The 20,776-nt window shown below is 39.2% G+C and overlaps 1 protein-coding gene across 1 annotated transcript in view; it reads right to left on the bottom strand.

The window, feature by feature from the left end:
* Window positions 1-3,282: 3,282 nt before the first annotated feature.
* The window catches only part of LOC128687476 (peroxidase-like), a 113,249-nt gene continuing 95,755 nt past the window's right edge, over window positions 3,283-20,776 (bottom strand). Inside the window, exons 16-19 of the mRNA XM_070084066.1 lie at window positions 20,429-20,538; window positions 17,145-17,233; window positions 6,168-6,273; window positions 3,283-5,398 (exon numbers count right to left, since the gene is read on the bottom strand). Coding sequence (XP_069940167.1) covers window positions 5,326-5,398; window positions 6,168-6,273; window positions 17,145-17,233; window positions 20,429-20,538 — 378 coding nt within the window. The 3' untranslated portion in view covers window positions 3,283-5,325. The remainder of the gene's footprint in view (window positions 5,399-6,167; window positions 6,274-17,144; window positions 17,234-20,428; window positions 20,539-20,776) is intronic.

The following is a 20,776-nucleotide window of genomic DNA, read 5'->3' as shown; positions in this document are numbered from 1 at the left end:
CCACACAGCAGCACCTGTACCATACAACAGTTGTACCACACAACAACAGGTGTACCACACAACAGGTGTACAATACAACAGGTGTACCACACAACAGGTGTACAACACAACAGGTGTACCACACAACAGGTGTACAATACAACAGGTGTACCACACAACAGGTGTACCACACAGCAACACCTGTACCACACAGCAGCACCTGTACCATACAACAGTTGTACCACACAGCAACACCTGTACCATACAACAGTTGTACCACACAGCAGCACCTGTACCATACAACAGTTGTACCACACAGCAGCACCTGTACCATACAACAGTTGTACCACACAGCAACACCTGTACCATACAACAGTTGTACCACACAGCAGCACCTGTACCATACAACAGTTGTACCACACAGCAGCACCTGTACCATACAACAGTTGTACCACACAGCAACACCTGTACCATACAACAGTTGTACCACACAGCAGCACCTGTACCATACAACAGTTGTACCACACAGCAGCACCTGTACCATACAACAGTTGTACCACACAACAACAGTTGTACCACAACACACTTTACCTCCAGCATTAGCAGTTTTTAAGTACTTCTTAAACTATTAAGAGAGTCACATACAGCAGAGTCACATTCACGAGGCGCCTCAAGTATACATAACCATGTTGCACACAACTGTTAATAGCCTCTCATATATATAATTCCAACAACAGACATTAAGTGCGCAAATTGGCTTGCAAAGGTAAATTCCCATTATAGAATGTATGTACAATATTTATTTAGCTGACGAGGATGAGAAAGAGTAAATGTAGTGATGCAGTGAAACTATGTAAGTTATTTCATGTTTATTGTTCAATAAATGAATAACACTATGTGTGGCTACCATGAACTGTCTACCTACTATACGTCACTCAAGGTTACCCTGTCATACTCCATCACACAGGATGGTTACCCTGTCATACTCCATCACACAGGATGGTTACCCTGTCATACTCCATCACACAGGATGGTTACCCTGTCATACTCCATCACACAGGATGGTTACCCTGTCATACTCCATCACACAGGATGGTTACCCTGTCATACTCCATCACACAGGATGGTTACCCTGTCATACTCCATCACACAGGATGGTTACCCTGTCATACTCCATCACACAGGATGGTTACCCTGTCATACTCCATCACACAGGATGGTTACCCTGTCATACTCCATCACACAGGATGGTTACCCTGTCATACTCCATCACACAGGATGGTTACCCTGTCATACTCCATCACACAGGATGGTTACCCTGTCATACTCCATCACACAGGATGGTTACCCTGTCATACTCCATCACACAGGATGGTTACCCTGTCATACTCCATCACACAGGATGGTTACCCTGTCATACTCCATCACACAGGATGGTTACCCTGTCATACTCCATCACACAGGATGGTTACCCTGTCATACTCCATCACACAGGATGGTTACCCTGTCATACTCCATCACACAGGATGGTTACCCTGTCATACTCCATCACACAGGATGGTTACCCTGTCATACTCCATCACACAGGATGGTTACCCTGTCATACTCCATCACACAGGATGGTTACCCTGTCATACTCCATCACACAGGATGGTTACCCTGTCATACTCCATCACACAGGATGGTTACCCTGTCATACTCCATCACACAGGATGGTTACCCTGTCATACTCCATCACACAGGATGGTTACCCTGTCATACTCCATCACACAGGATGGTTACCCTGTCATACTCCATCACACAGGATGGTTACCCTGTCATACTCCATCACACAGGATGGTTACCCTGTCATACTCCATCACACAACATAGTTACCCTGTCATACTCCATCACACAGGATGGTTACCCTGTCATACTCCATCACACAGGATGGTTACCCTGTCATACTCCATCACACAGGATGGTTACCCTGTCATACTCCATCACACAGGATGGTTACCCTGTCATACTCCATCACACAGGATGGTTACCCTGTCATACTCCATCACACAGGATGGTTACCCTGTCATACTCCATCACACAGGATGGTTACCCTGTCATACTCCATCACACAGGATGGTTACCCTGTCATACTCCATCACACAGGATGGTTACCCTGTCATACTCCATCACACAGGATGGTTACCCTGTCATACTCCATCACACAGGATGGTTACCCTGTCATACTCCATCACACAACATAGTTACCCTGTTATACTCATCACACAACATAGTTACCCTGTTATACTCATCACACAACATAGTTACCCTGTCATACTCATCACACAACATAGTTACCCTGTCATACTCATCACACAACATAGTTACCCTGTCATACTCATCACACAACATAATTACCCTGTCATACTCATCACACAACAGTTACCCTGTTATACTCATCACACAACATAGTTACCCTGTTATACTCATCACACAACATAGTTACCCTGTCATACTCCAACAGATGATAGTTTCCCTCTTACATTCCATGGTGGGTAAGATAAACATCTTTGTAAAACCCGAACAATCTCGCACTAAGGAATAAATACCTTAGAATTTCAATGCTTCCTATATATCTCTGGGCCACCTGGTTGCCAGACGTATCACGGCCACTGGTTTTTAGTTTTCTTCTTTAAGAACAAAAATGCACAATACCGTGACTGGACCAATACACAAATAACCCGCACATAGGAGAGAGAGAAGCTTGCGACGACGTTTCGGTCTGATTTGGGCCACTTACTAAACCCTTTGTGAATTTGTAAATGGTCCAAGCCGGACCATTTAGAAAGTCACTTACAAAGTCGTAGACTTCTATCTCTCATCTATGTGCGGGTTATTTGTGTAATCTTGAAGGTTAAACGTGTTAGAGGCGGCGGCTCCGTGAAACCCGTCATCGGTAAATTGGAGAAAATCGCTACAATTTCTTACTTTAAAAACACTAATGATACACGAAAAACGATATCTTTACCTTGGAGACGCTTCACCAACCAGTGGGCGGCAGAGCGTTGTACATCATGTCAGTTCTCTGAACCAAGTGTTACATATGTTTCTAAGCCTATGCACTCAGGCTGAATTTCACTTCATTGCCACCGAAAATATATTTTTCATTTGTATACGCTGGTTTATTTACACCTGTTCACACACACACACACACACACACACACACACACATATATATATATATATATATATATATATATATATATATATATATATATATATATATATATATATATATATATATATATATATATATATATATATATATATATATAAGTCAACAGGAAATATTTGTAAGTCAATCTTATCTATTCACATTACGTACTCACCTCTCTGTGGTTGCAGGGGTCGATTCACAGCTCCTGGCCTCGCCTCTTCGCTAGCTGCTACTGGGTCACTCCCTCCCCGCTCTTAGAGCCTTATCATACCTCTTCTTAAAGCTATATATGGAACTTGCCTCCACTACTTCACTCTCCGGATTATTTCACTTCCTAACAACTCCAAGGCTAAACAAATACTTCCTAACATCCCTGTGACTCATCTGGGTTTTCAAATTCCAGTTGTGGACCCTTGTTCCTATATCCCGTCTCTGAAACATTCTAGCCCTGTTCACCCTGTCAATTCCTCTCAGTATTTTTATACGTCGTTATCATGTCCCCCCATCCTCTAGTGCCATCAGGTTGAGTTCCCTTAACCTTTCCTCATAAGACATACCCCTCAGTTCTGGGACTAGTCTTGTTGCAAACTTTTGCATTCTCTCCAGTATGAGCCTGACGTACACGATGTACAGCGTCGTAAATGACTCCTTACTTAGATGTTGAAGTGCTATTCTTAGGTTTGCCAGGCGCCCATATGCTGCAACGATTATCTGATTGATGTGCGCTTCATGGGACATGCTCGGTATAATGCTTAACCCAAGATTCTTTTCCTTAAGTGAAGTTTGCAGCCTTTGATCACCTAGCCTGTACTCCGTTTGCGGTCTTCTTTGTCCTTCCCCAATCTTCATGACTTTGCACTTGCTGGGGTTAAACTTCAAGAGCTATTTGTCGGACTATGCTTGCAACCTATCCAGATCCCCTTGTAATCTTACCTGAGCCTTGTCCGCTTATGTTCTCCTCATTAGTTTCACATCATCAGCGAACATGGGCACCTCTTTCTCTCTGTGATTATTATATTCCCGAGGATGCTCTAAACCCGTAAGTCAAATAGGTCTATTAACCTCCTCATTAACTAACCTTCTAGTGTGTCCTTGACCACTTCTATTAGCCTTGACTTCCGCGGAACACCCTGGAAACACCCTGGGAACACCCTGGGAACAACCTGGGAACAACCTGGAAACACCCTGGGAACACCCTAGGGAACGGCCTGGAAGCACCTTGGGGAACACCCTGGGTAAGTCAGCATGAATCCCTCATGGTTGGCGTTTCCCGGTATACTGAGGCTTGGTCAAATCATGAATTATTTTATTGAAATAGGACACACTGAGTATCCCTCACAGGACACTCCACGGAGTATCCCATAGTATACTCAACGTAGTATCCTTCACAGGACTCTCCACGGAGTATCCCACAGGACACTCCATCAAGAATCCCTCACAGGATATTGATGGTGTTGTGTGTTGATGGTGTGGTGTATTGATGGTGTGGTGCGTGCGTGCCAGCTACACGCTTGGTGGAACTTCTCGTCAGTCGTGCAGACATATAAGCATGACCATTCAAATCAGTGTCAGGTCGCAACGGACAAGTGAAGAAGCAACAGTCAACACATACAGGTAGAGCCATCCCTGACCCTTCCCAGCGCTCTGGCTGCTGCCCAAAGCTGAGTTTTGGCTCCAAAAGAATCCTGTAGTGCTTGCTGGCTTTGCATCTCCTGACATCGTCTGTTGCCACACCCTTCGAGCCCAGTGGGGCTGGGTTTGTGGCAGCCCAAGGTACCTATTTTCTCCCTACGAGCCCCATGAGAGTGGGGAATGGGGCTAGGCCTGGGGACAACTGGTCCCAGACGATGAAGAGGTATTTGTACCTCTTCCCATGGAAGACATTAGTATCATTGGTTGCAAGGGAGAGCATCACTCAGGAAGAGAACAACTTTGCTTTAAGACTCCGTAGGTAAAATTGAATGATTTGCTGGCGGAAATATTGATTATCACTGAGGTAGAAGACGTATATGTGATAGCAATTCCTTGAGAGAATATTTGGTGAGGTGTGGGAGCTGCAGCTCGCCGGTGAGCAATAATGTATTACACTACTTTTAAAACACTTGTAGTGGGCAAAAGGCGCCGCGTATCTTGTAAGGAAGTCGCTGTTTCTACACTCGTGTCATCCAAGGTGTCAGGTCCAGTGCTGGGATGGATGGACTCTCACAAGGTACTCTCTCATTCCTGAAAAAAAAAGCATCATTCTTTCACGGAACATCCTGAACATCCGCAGTATAATCTCCTCATAATTACCAGTCCTACAATGATTCCAGATTTTGTAAAAGTAGTCCTACATGGTAATTAAGGGAGGGTCGAAGTTACTAAGCTTTCGTATACAAAGTGTAAGCTAGCAGCACTGACGTCAATACTGTGAGGGAAGGAGAGGCTGGTCATGTTACCTGCTTCTTAAAACAACTATTATAAATACTACACCAACTGTACCTTTCGTTCGTAAACTTTTTGCTTGGGATTTTCCTTTAGGGATGTCAAATTATATTGTAGATTTAATAACAGTTACATGTAGAGGAACAATGATTATAATGGTAACCGTAAATTAATCTTGTGTATTCTGTCATGTACCAGAGCAAATAGCTAATTAAAATTATATCAGTCTGCATTTAGACTTAAATAAGAATGAAAAAAGAGTACGAATATCTAGAATATATAAAGAATTCATCTGAGTTTTTTTATTTTTTTACCCTATTTAGGCTACAACTTTTAAAATGACCAACAAAATGCTACTGCATATGAAACAAACAAAAACAAATAATTATTCAGTAGTATACACATTATCTTAAAATATTTAGGCATATTAGAAACTGTAAATGTTCAATTGAAGAGTTTATTACTGTGCAGACAAGAGGCAGAAAACAAGGAGTTCCATCATAAGTATACACTAAATTATAATTATTTATATTGATTCATTCATTAACTAACAAACTAAGTAACTTACAGGCCACGGGGTTGTCTGAAGGCCAGGGGCTGGACGTAGCCTACCATGTTGCCAGCCTCACAGATGATGCGGGCCCAGGATATCATCCTGATGGAGTGTAGTTGTGCTGCAACAGTGATGTGCATCATTAACTTGACCAAGTATTATTATATGACCGGTGAGTGCAACATTCTCTGCCAGGTAGATTACTAGTACTAGATAACGTTAAGTAAGCGACAATACCTTAAAATAATGGATGTGTGTCTCTTCCTCACTCGTCATGAATGATTCTTGTTAAATTATGGATGTAAACCAAATGATTTGAAGGGAAACTTAATCACAATAATTGATATTTACTGTATGTGGGGAAATATTTATTTTTTTTATTATCACACTGGCCGATTCCCACCAAGGCAGGGTGGCCCGAAAAAGAAAAACTTTCACCATCATTCACTCCATCACTGTCTTGCCAGAAGGGTGCTTTACACTACAGTTTTTAAACTGCAACATTAACACCCCTCCTTCAGAGTGCAGGCACTGTACTTCCCATCTCCAGGACTCAAGTCCGGCCTGCCGGTTTAAGAAGAACATATGAACATAAGAACGAAGGAACACTGCAGCATGCCTACTGGCCCATGCGAGGCAGGTCCAAGTCTCCTACCGGCTTAAGCCAATGCACCCAACCTAGTCAGGTCAGGTCACCTTGACTTAAGGGAGGAACACGGCAACCGTCCTGTTACTTTGCTCACACTCCAACAGCACGTCAAGTATTAAAAACCATTTGTCTCCATTTACTCCTATCAAACATGCTCACGCATGCCTGCTGGAAGTCCAAGCCCCTCGCACACAAAACCTCCTTTACCCCCTCCCTCCAACCTTTCCTAGGCCGAACCCTACCCCGCCTTCCTTCCACTACAGACTGATACACTCTTGAAGTCACTCTGTTTCGCTCCATTCTCTCTACATGTCCGAACCACCTCAACAACCCTTCCTCAGCCCTCTGGACAACAGTTTTGGTAATCCCGCACCTCCTCCTAACTTCCAAACTACGAATTCTCTGCATTATATTCACACAACACATTGCCCTCAGACATGACATCTCCACTACCTCCAGCCTTCTCCTCGCTGCAACATTCATCACCCATGCTTCACACCCATATAAGAGCATTGGTAAAACTATACTCTCATACATTCCCCTCTTTGCCTCCAAGGACAAAGTTCTTTGTCTCCACAGACTCCTAAGTGCACCACTCACTCTTTTCCCCTCATCAATTCTATGATTCACCTCATCTTTCATAGACCCATCCGCTGACACGTCCACTCCCAAATATCTGAATACATTCACCTCCTCCATACTCTCTCCCTCCAATCTGATATCCAATCTTTCATCACCTAATCTTTTTGTTATCCTCATAACCTTACTCTTTCCTGTATTCACCTTTAATTTTCTTCTTTTGCACACCCTACCAAATTCATCCACCAATCTCTGCAACTTCTCTTCAGAATCTCCCAAGAGCACAGTGTCATCAGCAAAGAGCAACTGTGACAACTCCCACTTTATGTGTGATTCTTTATCTTTTAACTCCACGCCTCTTGCCAAGACGCTCGGGGAAAACAATTATAAAAAGTCATGCTTTTTTTAGTATTTAAGATCAGTGATAAAGTTCGAGCAGGAGAAAATCAACAGAACGAGAAAAAAATTAAAAATACTTAGAAAAGGTAAGAAAAACTTGTTGATCATGGAGTCAGTATACCTAGACCTTTAACATATACAAATATAAAACATACATAACTATATTACCGTAAAAGGTAACCGTTACATTTTTAACTAATAAATTAATGTGAAGGCTCAGGGCAGTTGAGATACCGACAAGATTTTCCACAAGTGGCCCCTTCATTATGACTCAAGAAGTCACTCGTGGCAAAACGTTTACTCTAATATCCTGAACTGTACGTTAAGTGTCTTTTGCTCACGGCAGTGTTCAAGGGATGTAAAGTGTGTCCAGAGCTGTGACAGGTGGTCAAGATTCAAGGACCAAAGAATTTCCTAAGTAAATATATCCTAGTGTTTACATGCGTCTTTTTTTTTCAAACTTGTCGGTGTCTATTACCAGCAGATTTTATTGCTTACAGGTTTGTTCTGCAACTTATGCCTTGTCTTCGTGTGGTATGTATGGTAGTCAGCTGGGCTACCATACCAGGCCAACCCACCCACACATACTATTCTATGATATTTAAGCATCCCAGAGCGATAAAATGTATATACAGTTCATTCATTACTTACCTTAAAATATTTGTAGTCTTAATGTAGGGTCAGGAGTAAGTAAATGAGATAAAACGAATAAATGAGAGAGAGAAAGAATGAGTGCATGAGAGAGGACAGGCACAGAGTTATGTAAACAAACCAGGCGAAGGTAAGTTTTGTAAACAAACAAAGTGTACACGTCTGGTTTGTGTACAAGTTACATTGTGTACAAGTTGTCTCTACTTTGATACGGTAGAATAAATAAAGAAGAACACTCCCATTCTCATGTAAAATCATTTTGAGAAGAAATGACGCTCTGAGTGAAGGCAATGAAAATAAGTCACTCTGACTTTTTTGGGTTATCCTAGGTTCTCTACACATATGCTGTTATGTATGATAATCTATGTAACTGTATTTGTGTATACCTGAATAAACTTACATACTACTGTGCAATCTACATCTACAGGGCCTTAAACTCTAATATCAACCTTGACCTAAAACGCTTTCTTGATAGTTGTGACAGAACCCACAGGCATAACACCAGACACAAACATCTCTACGACATTCCCCGTGTCCGACTAAACCTTTACAAAAATTCAATGTATGTCAAAGGCCCTAAAATCTGGAATACCCTACCTGAGAACTCTAGAACTGCAGACACATTCATCACCTTCAAAACTACCATTAGAAAACATCTTATCTCCCTGATACACCCCGTCAACTCACTACACGAATACCACCTGGTGGTTCACACTTACACTCACTCACTCATTTGACCATAAACAGAAATATTAATCTCAATCTTAAAATAATGAATCCTGTGATACTCCAATACTGAAACTATGTACTGTGCCAAAACAAAAGCATTCACATTGCTAAACTCATAAACTAGTATTTAGTCACTTAGCCATAAGACCAACTTACCTCATAATTTGTAATATTTTACAATTAAGAATAAAACTAAGTCTGCCCGAAATGCCTAGCCATGCTAAGCGTTCTAGTGGTACACTCTGTAATCACTATTTTACTACATGTAAACCACACAATAACCAAATTCCTGTAAACTCAGCATTGTAATCCTTATAGAGAATAAACTTTGAATTTGAATTACATACGAAAGGAATAATTTTCTACAGTTACCCCCAGTAACACATTTTCTCTTATGTTAGATTAGAGAAAATGTTATTCTTGGCGTCACTTGTACAAGTTATCTGGCTACCACATAAGTAAGTAAGTAAGTAAGTTTATTCAGGTATACACAAATACAGTTACATAGAATTATCATACATAGCAGCATATGTGTAGAGAACCTAGGATAACCCAAAAAAGTCAGACAGAGTGACTTATTTCCATTGGGGTCCTTTTACCTTATTATTATAATATAAAGGTTATAATATTTTCTTATTATTCTACAATGATAACATCTTATTATCATACTAAAATGACTATCTACTACACCAAGGTCATTAAGACTATCTACAATACGAGGGTCATTACTAGGAATAAGGTAAAATTTACACGTATGTTAGCTAAAAAATAGAAAATCATTCCCCTCCCTTTCTGTAGCTACATTCATCAGGCACCTTTTGGCACTCTTCTTGAACTGGTTCATGCTATGACTGGCTTTGACATGTGCGGGCAGTCTGTTCCATTCCTTTATTGCTGTACAATAAAAGGTGTTTGAAGCCTGGCCACTGACTTTGGGTACTACAAAGTTGTGCTCTCTCCCCCTAGTACTATGATTGCTCTGGTTCCCAACCTTGACAAAATTGACAGCAAGATATTCTGGACATTGTTTGTGAGCAATTTTATAAACATGATTTAGCTTCAGTTGTTTTACTCTGTCTTCAACATTCAGCATATCCAACTGCTGTAATTCATCCTGGCCTACATGTTCTCTTTGTCCCAGCCCCAGGATGAATCTTACGATTTTGTTCTGGGTGATTTGCAGTCTATCTTTCAGTTTTTTTTTGTCAAGGCAGAGTACCAAGAAGAGCAAGCGTAATCCATATGGCATTGTATAAGGGCTAGACATAGGGTCCTGCGAGCCTCAGTAGGTAGACACTGTGCTTGTCTATACAGGAACTTCAGTCTGGCATTCGCTTTCTTTACTACACTGTTCCCTATCAATTCTCCTGACATGCATGGGTCAAAGGGGATTCCCAAATATTTTACTGATGAAACCAAAGTGATGGGCTCCCCATTACATTGAACATTAAAATTATTTACCCTTCTCAGTTTATGTTTCGTGCCAAAGATAATGGCTTCAGTTTTCCCTAGGTGTAATGATAGTTTGTTGTCTACTAACCATTTGCTGCAGAGCACTGTCATCTGCATACAGTAGGAGTTTGCACTTGACACTGATAGGCATATCATTGACATAACATAAGAATAATAAGGGACCCAGAATACTACCTTGGGGAACTCCACATGTTATCGGCAGGGGTTCTGATTCTGTTTTGTTGATTTTGACTATTTGTCTCCTGTTGCTAAGGTAGGACTTAAACCAGTCTACAGAACCTATACCGATAGCTTGAAGTTTATTACATAATATATTGTGGTTGACAGTATCGAAGGCCTTTTGCAGGTCTAAGGTTACCATACCTATGAGGTTCCCCTTTGACATTTCAGTTCTCAGGTAATCCATCAGATTAATAAGGGAGGTGTCGGTTGAGTAAGATCTTCTAAAGCCCGATTGATAGCTATGGAGAATGTTGTTGTCATTAAGGTACTTAACTACTTGAGAATACAGCGCCCTCTCTAGAATTTTAGATATTATACTGAGTATACTAACAGGCCTATAGTTGCTTACATCAGACCTACTATTTTTCTTGAAGATAGGAGTAACTCTGGCCTCCTTGAACCCCTCCGGTACGGTATTAGTGGTGATTGATAGATTTATTATGTGAGCAATAGGGATTGACAGTTCAGAAGCACCATCTTTTAGGAACTTAGACGGGATGTTATCAGGGCCTGTGCTCTTAGTTGGGTTTAACCTGCTTAGTTCTTTTTGAATAAAGTCATGAGACACACTTACTAGTTGACAACTGTTTGGGGTTACCCCTTTATTGGTATAGTATGTTTGAAACTTATCAGAGTCTGTGTTAAAGGTATTTGATGCAGCTGGTAGTTTACTTACTAGTGTTGATGCAACAGATGTGTAGTATGAATTAAAGCAATTTGCCACCTTCGATGTTTCGTGGCATACCTCATTATCGATAGTGAGTACTATGTTAGACCTATCTACTGGCTTATGGCTATACCCCAACTGTTTTAGTTGTTGCCAGAGCTTCCTGGGGTTAGGACTTGGTTTATGCTTATACTTTTCAATTTTTGTGCAATAGTGCTTTGCCTTTGCTCTTTTTATAAGTCTCTGTGCTCTGTTCCTCACCCTTTGGAATTCATTTAGTGCTGCAATATCCTGTCTGTTTGCTTTAAATCTTTTTAGCAGCTGGTCTCTGAATTTCATATTATCTAATATCTCAGTATTCATCCAGGGTTCAGTTCTTCGTTTAATCCTAACCTCTTTAACTGGTTTAATCCTAACCTCTTTAACTGCAATATTATCAAGGATAGTAGTGAACATTGTTTTGAATTTTTCCCAGGCATCGTTTACGTCCGTGCAACTTGTTATCTCTGTCCAGTCACAATTGTGTAGCCTATTTATCAGTGTTTCTTTACTGTAGTTTCTAGTTGACCTCATTTTTATTGTCCTGTGTAGGCCTATCCTATCCCTAGTGATTTTCCTGGTGCAGTAAATGATGAAATGATCACTAAGACCTGTGGTAATGACGCCTGACTGACTAATGTTCTCAGAGCGGTTACAAAGTATGTGGTCAATTAGGGTGGCTGAGAACTGTGTGATCCGGGTTGGAGTACTAATTAGTTGAGTGTAACTATTTAATCCTAGAATTTGCTTATACCTTTTGCATAGCCCGTTATTTTGCTGCTGAAAACAGATATTGAAGTTGCCCAGTATTATTGTCTCGCAATTGTTTTTAACTCCGGACAAGACTCTGGAAAAGTCTTCTAAGAACTGGTCCTGGGTAGGAGGGCGGTAACTAGTTCCTACTAAGATGGGTTTGGTCTTAGGAAGCAGCACTTCAAACCATAGAATCTCCAGTTTTATTTAAATCAGGTCTTGGGTTGTAAGCTAAGTTATTTCTAATGTAGGCACATACTCCACCACCCTTTCTGTTCCTATCTAAGCGTTTTATATTGTAACCTTCTATTTTGACTTCGTCGTCAGTCACCGTATCATCCAACCAAGATTCAGAGATGGTTATAACTGCCGCCCTAATTTTGTTAGCTAGAATCCTCATCTCTGCCAATTTAGGAAGAAGTGATCTTGCTTTGACATGAATAAAGTGAAGGCCTGATTTCATAAAACAATCATAATCATCAATATATGGCAATGGGTCATTTGTATTAAAATTAGGTAAATCAATGTCATCACTGCTAAAGGGTAACTGTGCCAAAGTGCATTTGTTACACACAAAATGAATTCTGGCACCGTTGCTATAATTGTACATACATCCATCATGCACCCACCCCTTACACATTTTACATAAGGTGCCTTTTCTGTTTTTCATGCATACTTTAGTACAGTGTATGCACCTGTTTGGTAGTATTTGAGATAATAATGGCTGTATTGTCTCACATTGACCTATGTATGCATTACATATGGAGTTAAGGTTATCATTCCTAGCTACTAGACCGTCATTATCGCCGTCATTTATCTGTCTGTTTTGCCTCTGCACAATAGTTTGAGGTCCTGGATTAATTTGGATATCACCACTTAAGAGCGCTACAATAAGAGCTGTGTGCCACTGTTTTTGTTTGGGTATGCGGTGTTGCCATACCTTGCAGTGATAGTGACATTTACTTTTCTGGTAGGATGGCAACTGTTGGGCTTTTACTGTCCAGGGCGCTGTTACTCCAGTCACCTTTTCCAGCCCCCATGACTGATTTCTTTCTTCATGGAATTGAAGAAGAAACATAAATATAATTATGGCAGCCTGTATCCCCCTAATGCCTGCCATTTTCACTCTTCGCTCTTTTACTCATATACAATAATATATATTTCTCTTTTCCAGTCCCTAGTACACTTAGTATCTGCTTTAGCAATCACCACTGAATTACTAGTAAAATTTCCTCTTCAAAACCCTCTTCACTGCTCACTTTTCCCTTAACTTCACAAAACCCTTATAGTTAACCCCTTATTACACACTCCCCTTCCCATCTCACTTCACAGTCTGGCTTCCCCAATTAACTTCTAACTCCTTTCCATTCTGGTAGATCAGAAAGGTTTAATCCATGGTTTTATCCTTCCAAATCCCCCTCAATTCCATTTATCGGGGGTTGTGTGGTGTTGTTGACTGCCTGACCTGTTCTGCTGACTCAGCCATTTTTAAAACACTGAGGGGAGTAACGCCACCTACAACCTCTCATATTTATGTTTATTTATTCTGTTGTGGTGTGTATTTATCATCTTTATATGTTATGCATCACGTTTATTATATAATTTTGAAAAAATATCATGGATGGATTAATGAAAATGTGTATATTAGCATAATATACGACATTTAATGAGACTCGGTGATTATTATTATTATTATTATTATTATTATTATTATTATTATTATTATTTCTAATATGGCGTCACTTGTGCAAGTCGTCTGCTACCACATCTCATATTTATGCTTATTTATTCTACTGTGGGGTGTTTATCATATTTATATGTTATGCATCGTGTTTATTATATAATTTTGAAAAAATATCATAGATGGATTAATGAAAATGTGTATATTAACGTAATATACGACATTTAAATGAGACTCGATGATTATTATTATCATTACTAATATGACGTCTGGAGACATAAAACACTCTTACTGATTTTAATGTGTACCTGCATGCCAGCACAGTGTGTAAGTTTATTTAAGTACAGGTATACATAAGCATAATTATCAGAGGATATATAAAATATGAAATAACTTTTAAAAACACTTAAAATTTTGGAGTTTCCAGACATAATGGAGAGACTTAGTGCTTACGTATAGCGAGTTTTGGTCATAATTTGAAATGACCGTATTAGCGGAACGCCGTAAAGCTAAACGCCGTAAAGCGGGGCCCTACTGTACTACTATACAGAAAACCCCTTGTTAGGCAGCGCATTTTGGGCAAATCAGGTATAGTCCCAGGATGCGACACACACCAGTCGACTAACACCCAGGTACCTATTTTATTGAAAGGTGAACATGGACAGCAGGTGTCTTAAAGAAATGCGTCCTAATGTCACGATTAATAGTCCTTTGAGTTAATTTTTTATTCTTACTCCCTGGAAGATTGACCATCAGGAGAGAAAAGTTATAATGCTCTTATAGTAAGATAAAAGACACGTATGCACTGACTAAGACATTAACCAAGGAAACATTTAGTCATGGCAAAACGTTTCCCTAATACATGTCTTAATCAGTATATGCGTCGCTGACATACAACTTGGTATCACCAAAATTATTCCACCATTGTGGTAGTTATGTGGGATATCTCCAGAGTAAATTTTAAACGAGTAACACAGTATTTTGGCTACTGTTTAACGTACTTTCATACATAATGTACCACAAATTACAACATGCATCATAAACTCTCCAAAGTAATGGTGATAAAAGTCTTGAAAAAAAAATAGTAACCTATTAACCTGTATAATGCCCCTTAGGGAATCAGTTTTCACCATGAACATTGTTAAGAATGCATAATAATAATAATAATAATAATAATAATAATTATTATTATTATTATTATTATTAAAGTAATATATTTATTTCTACATGTACAAGTTATACAGGCCTAGCTGACATCAATGACATACATTATATATATATATAAAGTAATATATTTATTTCTATATATATATATATATAGGCCTAGCTGACATAATATATATATATATATATATATGCAATAAGATCACAGTAAACAGGTGATTTCAGAATATGCAAAACAACCACTGTGAAAGAATAGAGAAATTCCAAGCGCTTTCGTGACTACTCACATAATCAAGGAACTATGAAAGTAAAGCAACAAAGGAAGGTATATAAGGGGTCTGGCCAACACCTCGCTATCAGATCTCACAACAGTTAAACACCTGACGTGCGCCGGCCCAACTGGACAGGTCGTTCGCACAACCCACCAACAAACTATTCTACCCAAGAAAATTTAAAAAACGATTACTATTATTCTTTGCATCAAGATAGAGTCAAACTGTCTGTTTTCTCATCAATGTTTTTGAGAGCTTTACGAATTTGTAGTCCTGAGTTCATAGATGAGGAAATATCCAAAATTTATGAAATAGGTAATGATTTAAAATACCCAAGAAATGTAATTGATAAATCTTTTAAAGTTGCTAGAAATACTTTTTACAATCCAAAAAGGGACAACCAGCCTTATTCAACTAAAAATATGTTGGTTCTCCCTTACCATGAAAACTTGGTTGATATGCCTTCATTCTTAAGACTTTTAATATTAAAGTTGTATTCAAAAATCTTGATACAGTAAAAAAACTTTTGATAAAGAATTCACCCCAAAATGCTGATGGATGTGTCTGTAAGATTCCTTGTAAAATTTGTGATAAAGTTTATTACGGTCAAACTGGTAAAAATCTCGAACTAAGATTAAAACAACATAAATATAGCATTAGAACTGGACAAGATTCCAATGCTCTATTTATTCATGTAAGAGATTTTAACCATCCAATTGATTTTCAAAAAGTTGAGAAAGTAGTATCAAGCAAGTCCAAGGTCGACAGGAATATAATTGAATCTTGTTTCATAAAAAGCAGTTTTGACAATAATATGAATATTTCCTTTGGTTTATATAAATTAGATCCATTTATAATTAATAGAATTTGGGAAGAATTTAATAATACACTGGACAAATAATAATTTTTTAAATTTTCTTGGGTAGAATAGTTTGTTGGTGGGTTGTGCGAAGGACTTGTCCAGTTGGGCCAGTGCGCGTCAGGTGTTTAACTGTTGTGGGATCTGATAGTGAGGTGTTGGCCAGACCCCTTATATACCTTCCTTGGATGCTTTACTTTCATAGTTCCTTGATAATGTGAGTAGTCACGAAAGCGCTTGGAATTTCTCTATTCTTTCACAGTGGTTCTTTTGATATATATATATATATATATATATATATATATATATATATATATATATATATATATATATATATATATATATATATATTTATATATATATATATTTATATATATATATAAATATATATATATATAAATATATATATATAAATATATATATATATATATATATATATATATATATATATATATATATATATATATATATATATATATATATATATATATATATATAATGCTCCTTGTTTTGCAAAGCATTTCAGGCAAATTAGGTTCATTTTATCCCAGAATACGACCCACACCAGTCGACTAACACCCGGGTACCTATTTTACTGATGAGTGAACATGGACAACAGGTGTAAGGAAACGCGTCCAGTGTTTTCACCCTTTCCTGGAATCGAAGCGGGACACTCAGCGTGTGAAGTGAGAGCTTTGCCTACCAAGCCACTATGTATACATAATGTTCCCAATATTGTTTTTGTTCGTCGTAACACCTCTTTTGAGTATTTTTTTTAAATAAAGTTTCTAGGCTATAAGTTTAAATGGGGTTCATTTAGGGAAAAGGTGTCAGCTGGTCCAGGCATAAACATACCTTCAGTGAATGAACTGGGCAGGTCTCCCAGGTCGTAGAAGAATCTGTCTCCTCGCTTCAGTCGGGTAAACTGGTCGCCAACGATGCACCTGTAAAGGAGAGCTATTAATGTGTCTAATATTCTACATGTAGGGGTCACCTGAAGATTCGTTTTCCTTCCCACAGAAAGCCGGTATTATAAGCACAATTTAGTAAAGTAACTTTGGACTACGTTTCGGTCCTTCCTCGACTATTATCAAGACAAAACATTATCTAAACTTTTCTCTCCTAATTGTCCTTTAGGTGCGAATTATTCCAGCTATGGTATTGTGACTTGGATAGTTGACATATTGGGTTTAAAGCCTATCGATTGCACGAGGGTCATTAAGGCTCCATATAACCTGTACATATCCAGATTTTTATCAATAAAATTAGTATTTAAGCAAATTCTAAGCTTTTTTTGTGCTTAACAATGTTTAATTATATGTAAACCACATTGTTTTCGTACCGCAAGGAAATAACAATTCAAATAAAATAAATTCAAGTTTATTCTCTATAATGGCTACAATGTGGGGTTTACAGGTTTTGGGTATCGCGTGGTTTACATGTTATAAAATACTAATTACAGAGGGGGCCACTAGGACACCTAGCATGGCTAGGCATTTCGAGCAGACTTAGATTAATTCTTAACATTAAATTCTTACAGATTATGGTATTAAGGCTAAGTGACTACATCATAATTTGTGAGTTTAGCAATGTGAATGCTTTTGTTTTGGCACAATACAAGGTGTCTATATTTGAGTATCATAGGCAAACTTATGTCTAGTTAGGATTCATTATTTTAAGATTAAGATTAGTATTTCTGGGTTTATAGTCAGTGGGTGAGTGAGTGTAAGTGTGAACCACCAAGTGGTTATCATGTAGTTAGTTGTCGGGGTGGATCAGGGAGATAAAATGTTTTATAACTGTAGTTTTGAAAGTGATGAATGTGTCTGCAGTTCTAGAGTTTTCAGGTAGGGTGTTCCAAATTTTAGACCCTTTGACATACATTGAATTTTTGTAAAGGTTTAGTCAGACATGGGGAATGTCATAGAGTTGTTTGTGTCTGGTGTTATGCCTGTGGATCCTGTCACAACTATCAAGAAAGCGTTTTAGGTCAAGGTTAATATTGGAATTTAAGGTCCTGTAAATATAGATTGCACAGTAGTAAGTGTGGATGTACTGAACAGGGAGTAAGTTTAGATCTATGAAGAGTGGGGGGGGGGAGGTGTGTTGCCAGGGATGAGATTTAGTGATTATTCTTACTGCGGCTTTTTGTTGGGTTATTATTGGCTTTAGGTGTGTTGCTGCAGTTGAACCCCAAGCACAGATAGCATAGGTGAGGTATGGATATATAAGTGAATGGTAAAGTGTAAGAAGGGCAGTTTGCGGCACGTAGTATCGTATCTTGGAGAGGATCCCCACCGTTTTGGATACTTTTTTGTTATGTGTTGGATATGGGTGCTGAAACTTGGGTTGTTGTCGAGGTATAGGCCAAGGAATTTGCCCTCATTATGTCTGGCAATTAGAGTGTTGTCGATCTTAATGTTAAACTGCGCAACACCTGCTCTGCTGCCAAACATAATATAGTAGGTTTTGTCAGTGTTAAGTGTAAGTTTATTGGCTGTCATCCAAGTCGATATTTTGAGCAGCTCCTCGTTAACAATGGTGTTGAGGGTGGCAAGATTAGGGTGAGAGATGACATAAGTCGTGTCGTCAGCAAAGAGAATGGGTTTCAGGTGTTGGGATATGTTTGGAAGATCATTGATGTAAATGAGGAAGAGCAGGGATCCAAGGACACTTCCCTGCGGAACTCCAGTATCAAGTGGCCGTATTGATAAGGCTGTGTCTTTAATGGTGACATACTGATGCCTATTAGAAAGGTAGGATTTGAAATATGCAAGCACATGGCCTCTTATACCATAGTGGTCAAGTTTGTGGAGTAGGATGCCGTGGTCTACTGTGTCAAACGCTTTTCTTAGGTCAATAAAAATTCCTAGCGGATATTCCTTATTTTCCAATGCTGTGTAAAGCAGGTCTAGCATTTTTATAATTGCATCATTAGTGCTTTTATTTTTCCTGAATCCAAATTGGCAGGGGTTGAGTATGTTTTGTGCCGTTATAAATGAATATAGTCTCCTGTGCACGAGTTTCTCGAAGATTTTGGATAGCAATGGTAAGTTTGATATTGGCCTATAGTTGTTTACATCTGTAGGGTCACCACCTTTATGTATTGGTGTAACCCTTGCTGTCTTGAGTAGTGTCGGGAAAGTGCTAGTTTCTAGTGACTTGTTAAAAAGTAATGTAATAGCATGCGAAAGGACATTTGTACATTTCGTTAATATTAACAGGGTTTAGTTAGTTTTGTTGCATATTAAAAATCTGGCATAGCGAAAATCTGCATAATCATATATTATTGTTTTCCTTGGGAGTAAAAGGTTAGTGATGAGATATACGAACATCGCACAGGTAAGTAACACAAGTTTTGTAGGTAAATGAGTGTTAGTTATTAGTTTCACTGTATATATTACTTAATGGAGATACTAATAAATAAAGCTAACCTTTATCCTATCCTTTCTTCTCCGTCATTATTTCTTTATCTCCTGTGTCTTCATGTTTCTCTGTAAGGATCCCTCTTCTCTCCCTCATCTTGCGTTCACTATTCCTCCATACTATCTTCTCCTTCCTCCCCATTTGCTGTATTTCCCTATCGTACCCTTTATCTTTCTTCCCCTACGCTGCCGATGTATCTTTTCCCTATCGTTCCCTGTCCCTCTCCAGCCTTAACAGTATGGATACTGACAGGTATGTACTTCCATATATATAAACTGAGACTTTAATGTCTAATTTAGGCATTAAAGTATTCTGGACGGGTGGTCTACCTAAAGGCTCCGGGGGTCAACGTTCCCGCGGCCCAGACCTTGACCAGTACAGGTAAAATGCAGCCTTTATGATCTCACGCAATCGATGATCTTTAAACCTAACATATCTATATATCCCCATAAGTTCCTCCCACCTTTTCATCTCTCTGCATCTTTTGGCATTTCAAGCGTTTTCTTTATCTCCCTAGCTTCTTATCTCCTATTATTCCCAATATCTTCTTGTCTTCCATCATTTTATTCCTAATATCTGCTTGTCCCATATCATTTTATTCCCTGTATGTTCTTCCATTATTTCCATCTTCCGCTAGTTGCCATCTTTTTAATCATTTCCTTTATGTCTGCTTATGCAGACACTTCATGTAGCTCTCCTGGCGTGACTCTTACCTGAAGGTGGGTCCAAGGATGGAGCCAGGTGCCTGCCTCTCTGAGATGCCAGCCACGAAGGGGTCGATGTCATCCACTGAGGAGTAGAGTCGACTGAGCGCCTTCATCGTCTGCCACGAAATAGCAATTACAACCTAGTGGATTCTGTAGTCGATGTAGAGTGAAAGGGTGTGATAACCCCTTACAGTTGTGACCAGGTTTGGACGTGTGAATGGTTCATAACCTTTGTAACTTGTTCATCTATCAAACCTTTGTGGCCCAGTCCCTGGACCCATTGTGCACCTCTGTAATCATTTGACTACCGCAACACCCTCTCCCCTTCCTCCTACATCAGTGCCCGTCACTCCA

This window comes from Cherax quadricarinatus, chromosome 11 (assembly GCF_038502225.1).
Source record: "Cherax quadricarinatus isolate ZL_2023a chromosome 11, ASM3850222v1, whole genome shotgun sequence".
In the NCBI taxonomy this organism is placed as follows: Eukaryota; Metazoa; Arthropoda; class Malacostraca; order Decapoda; family Parastacidae; genus Cherax; species Cherax quadricarinatus.
The sequence above is the reverse complement of the archived record's forward strand: the minus strand, read 5'-3'. Positions and strand labels throughout refer to the sequence as shown.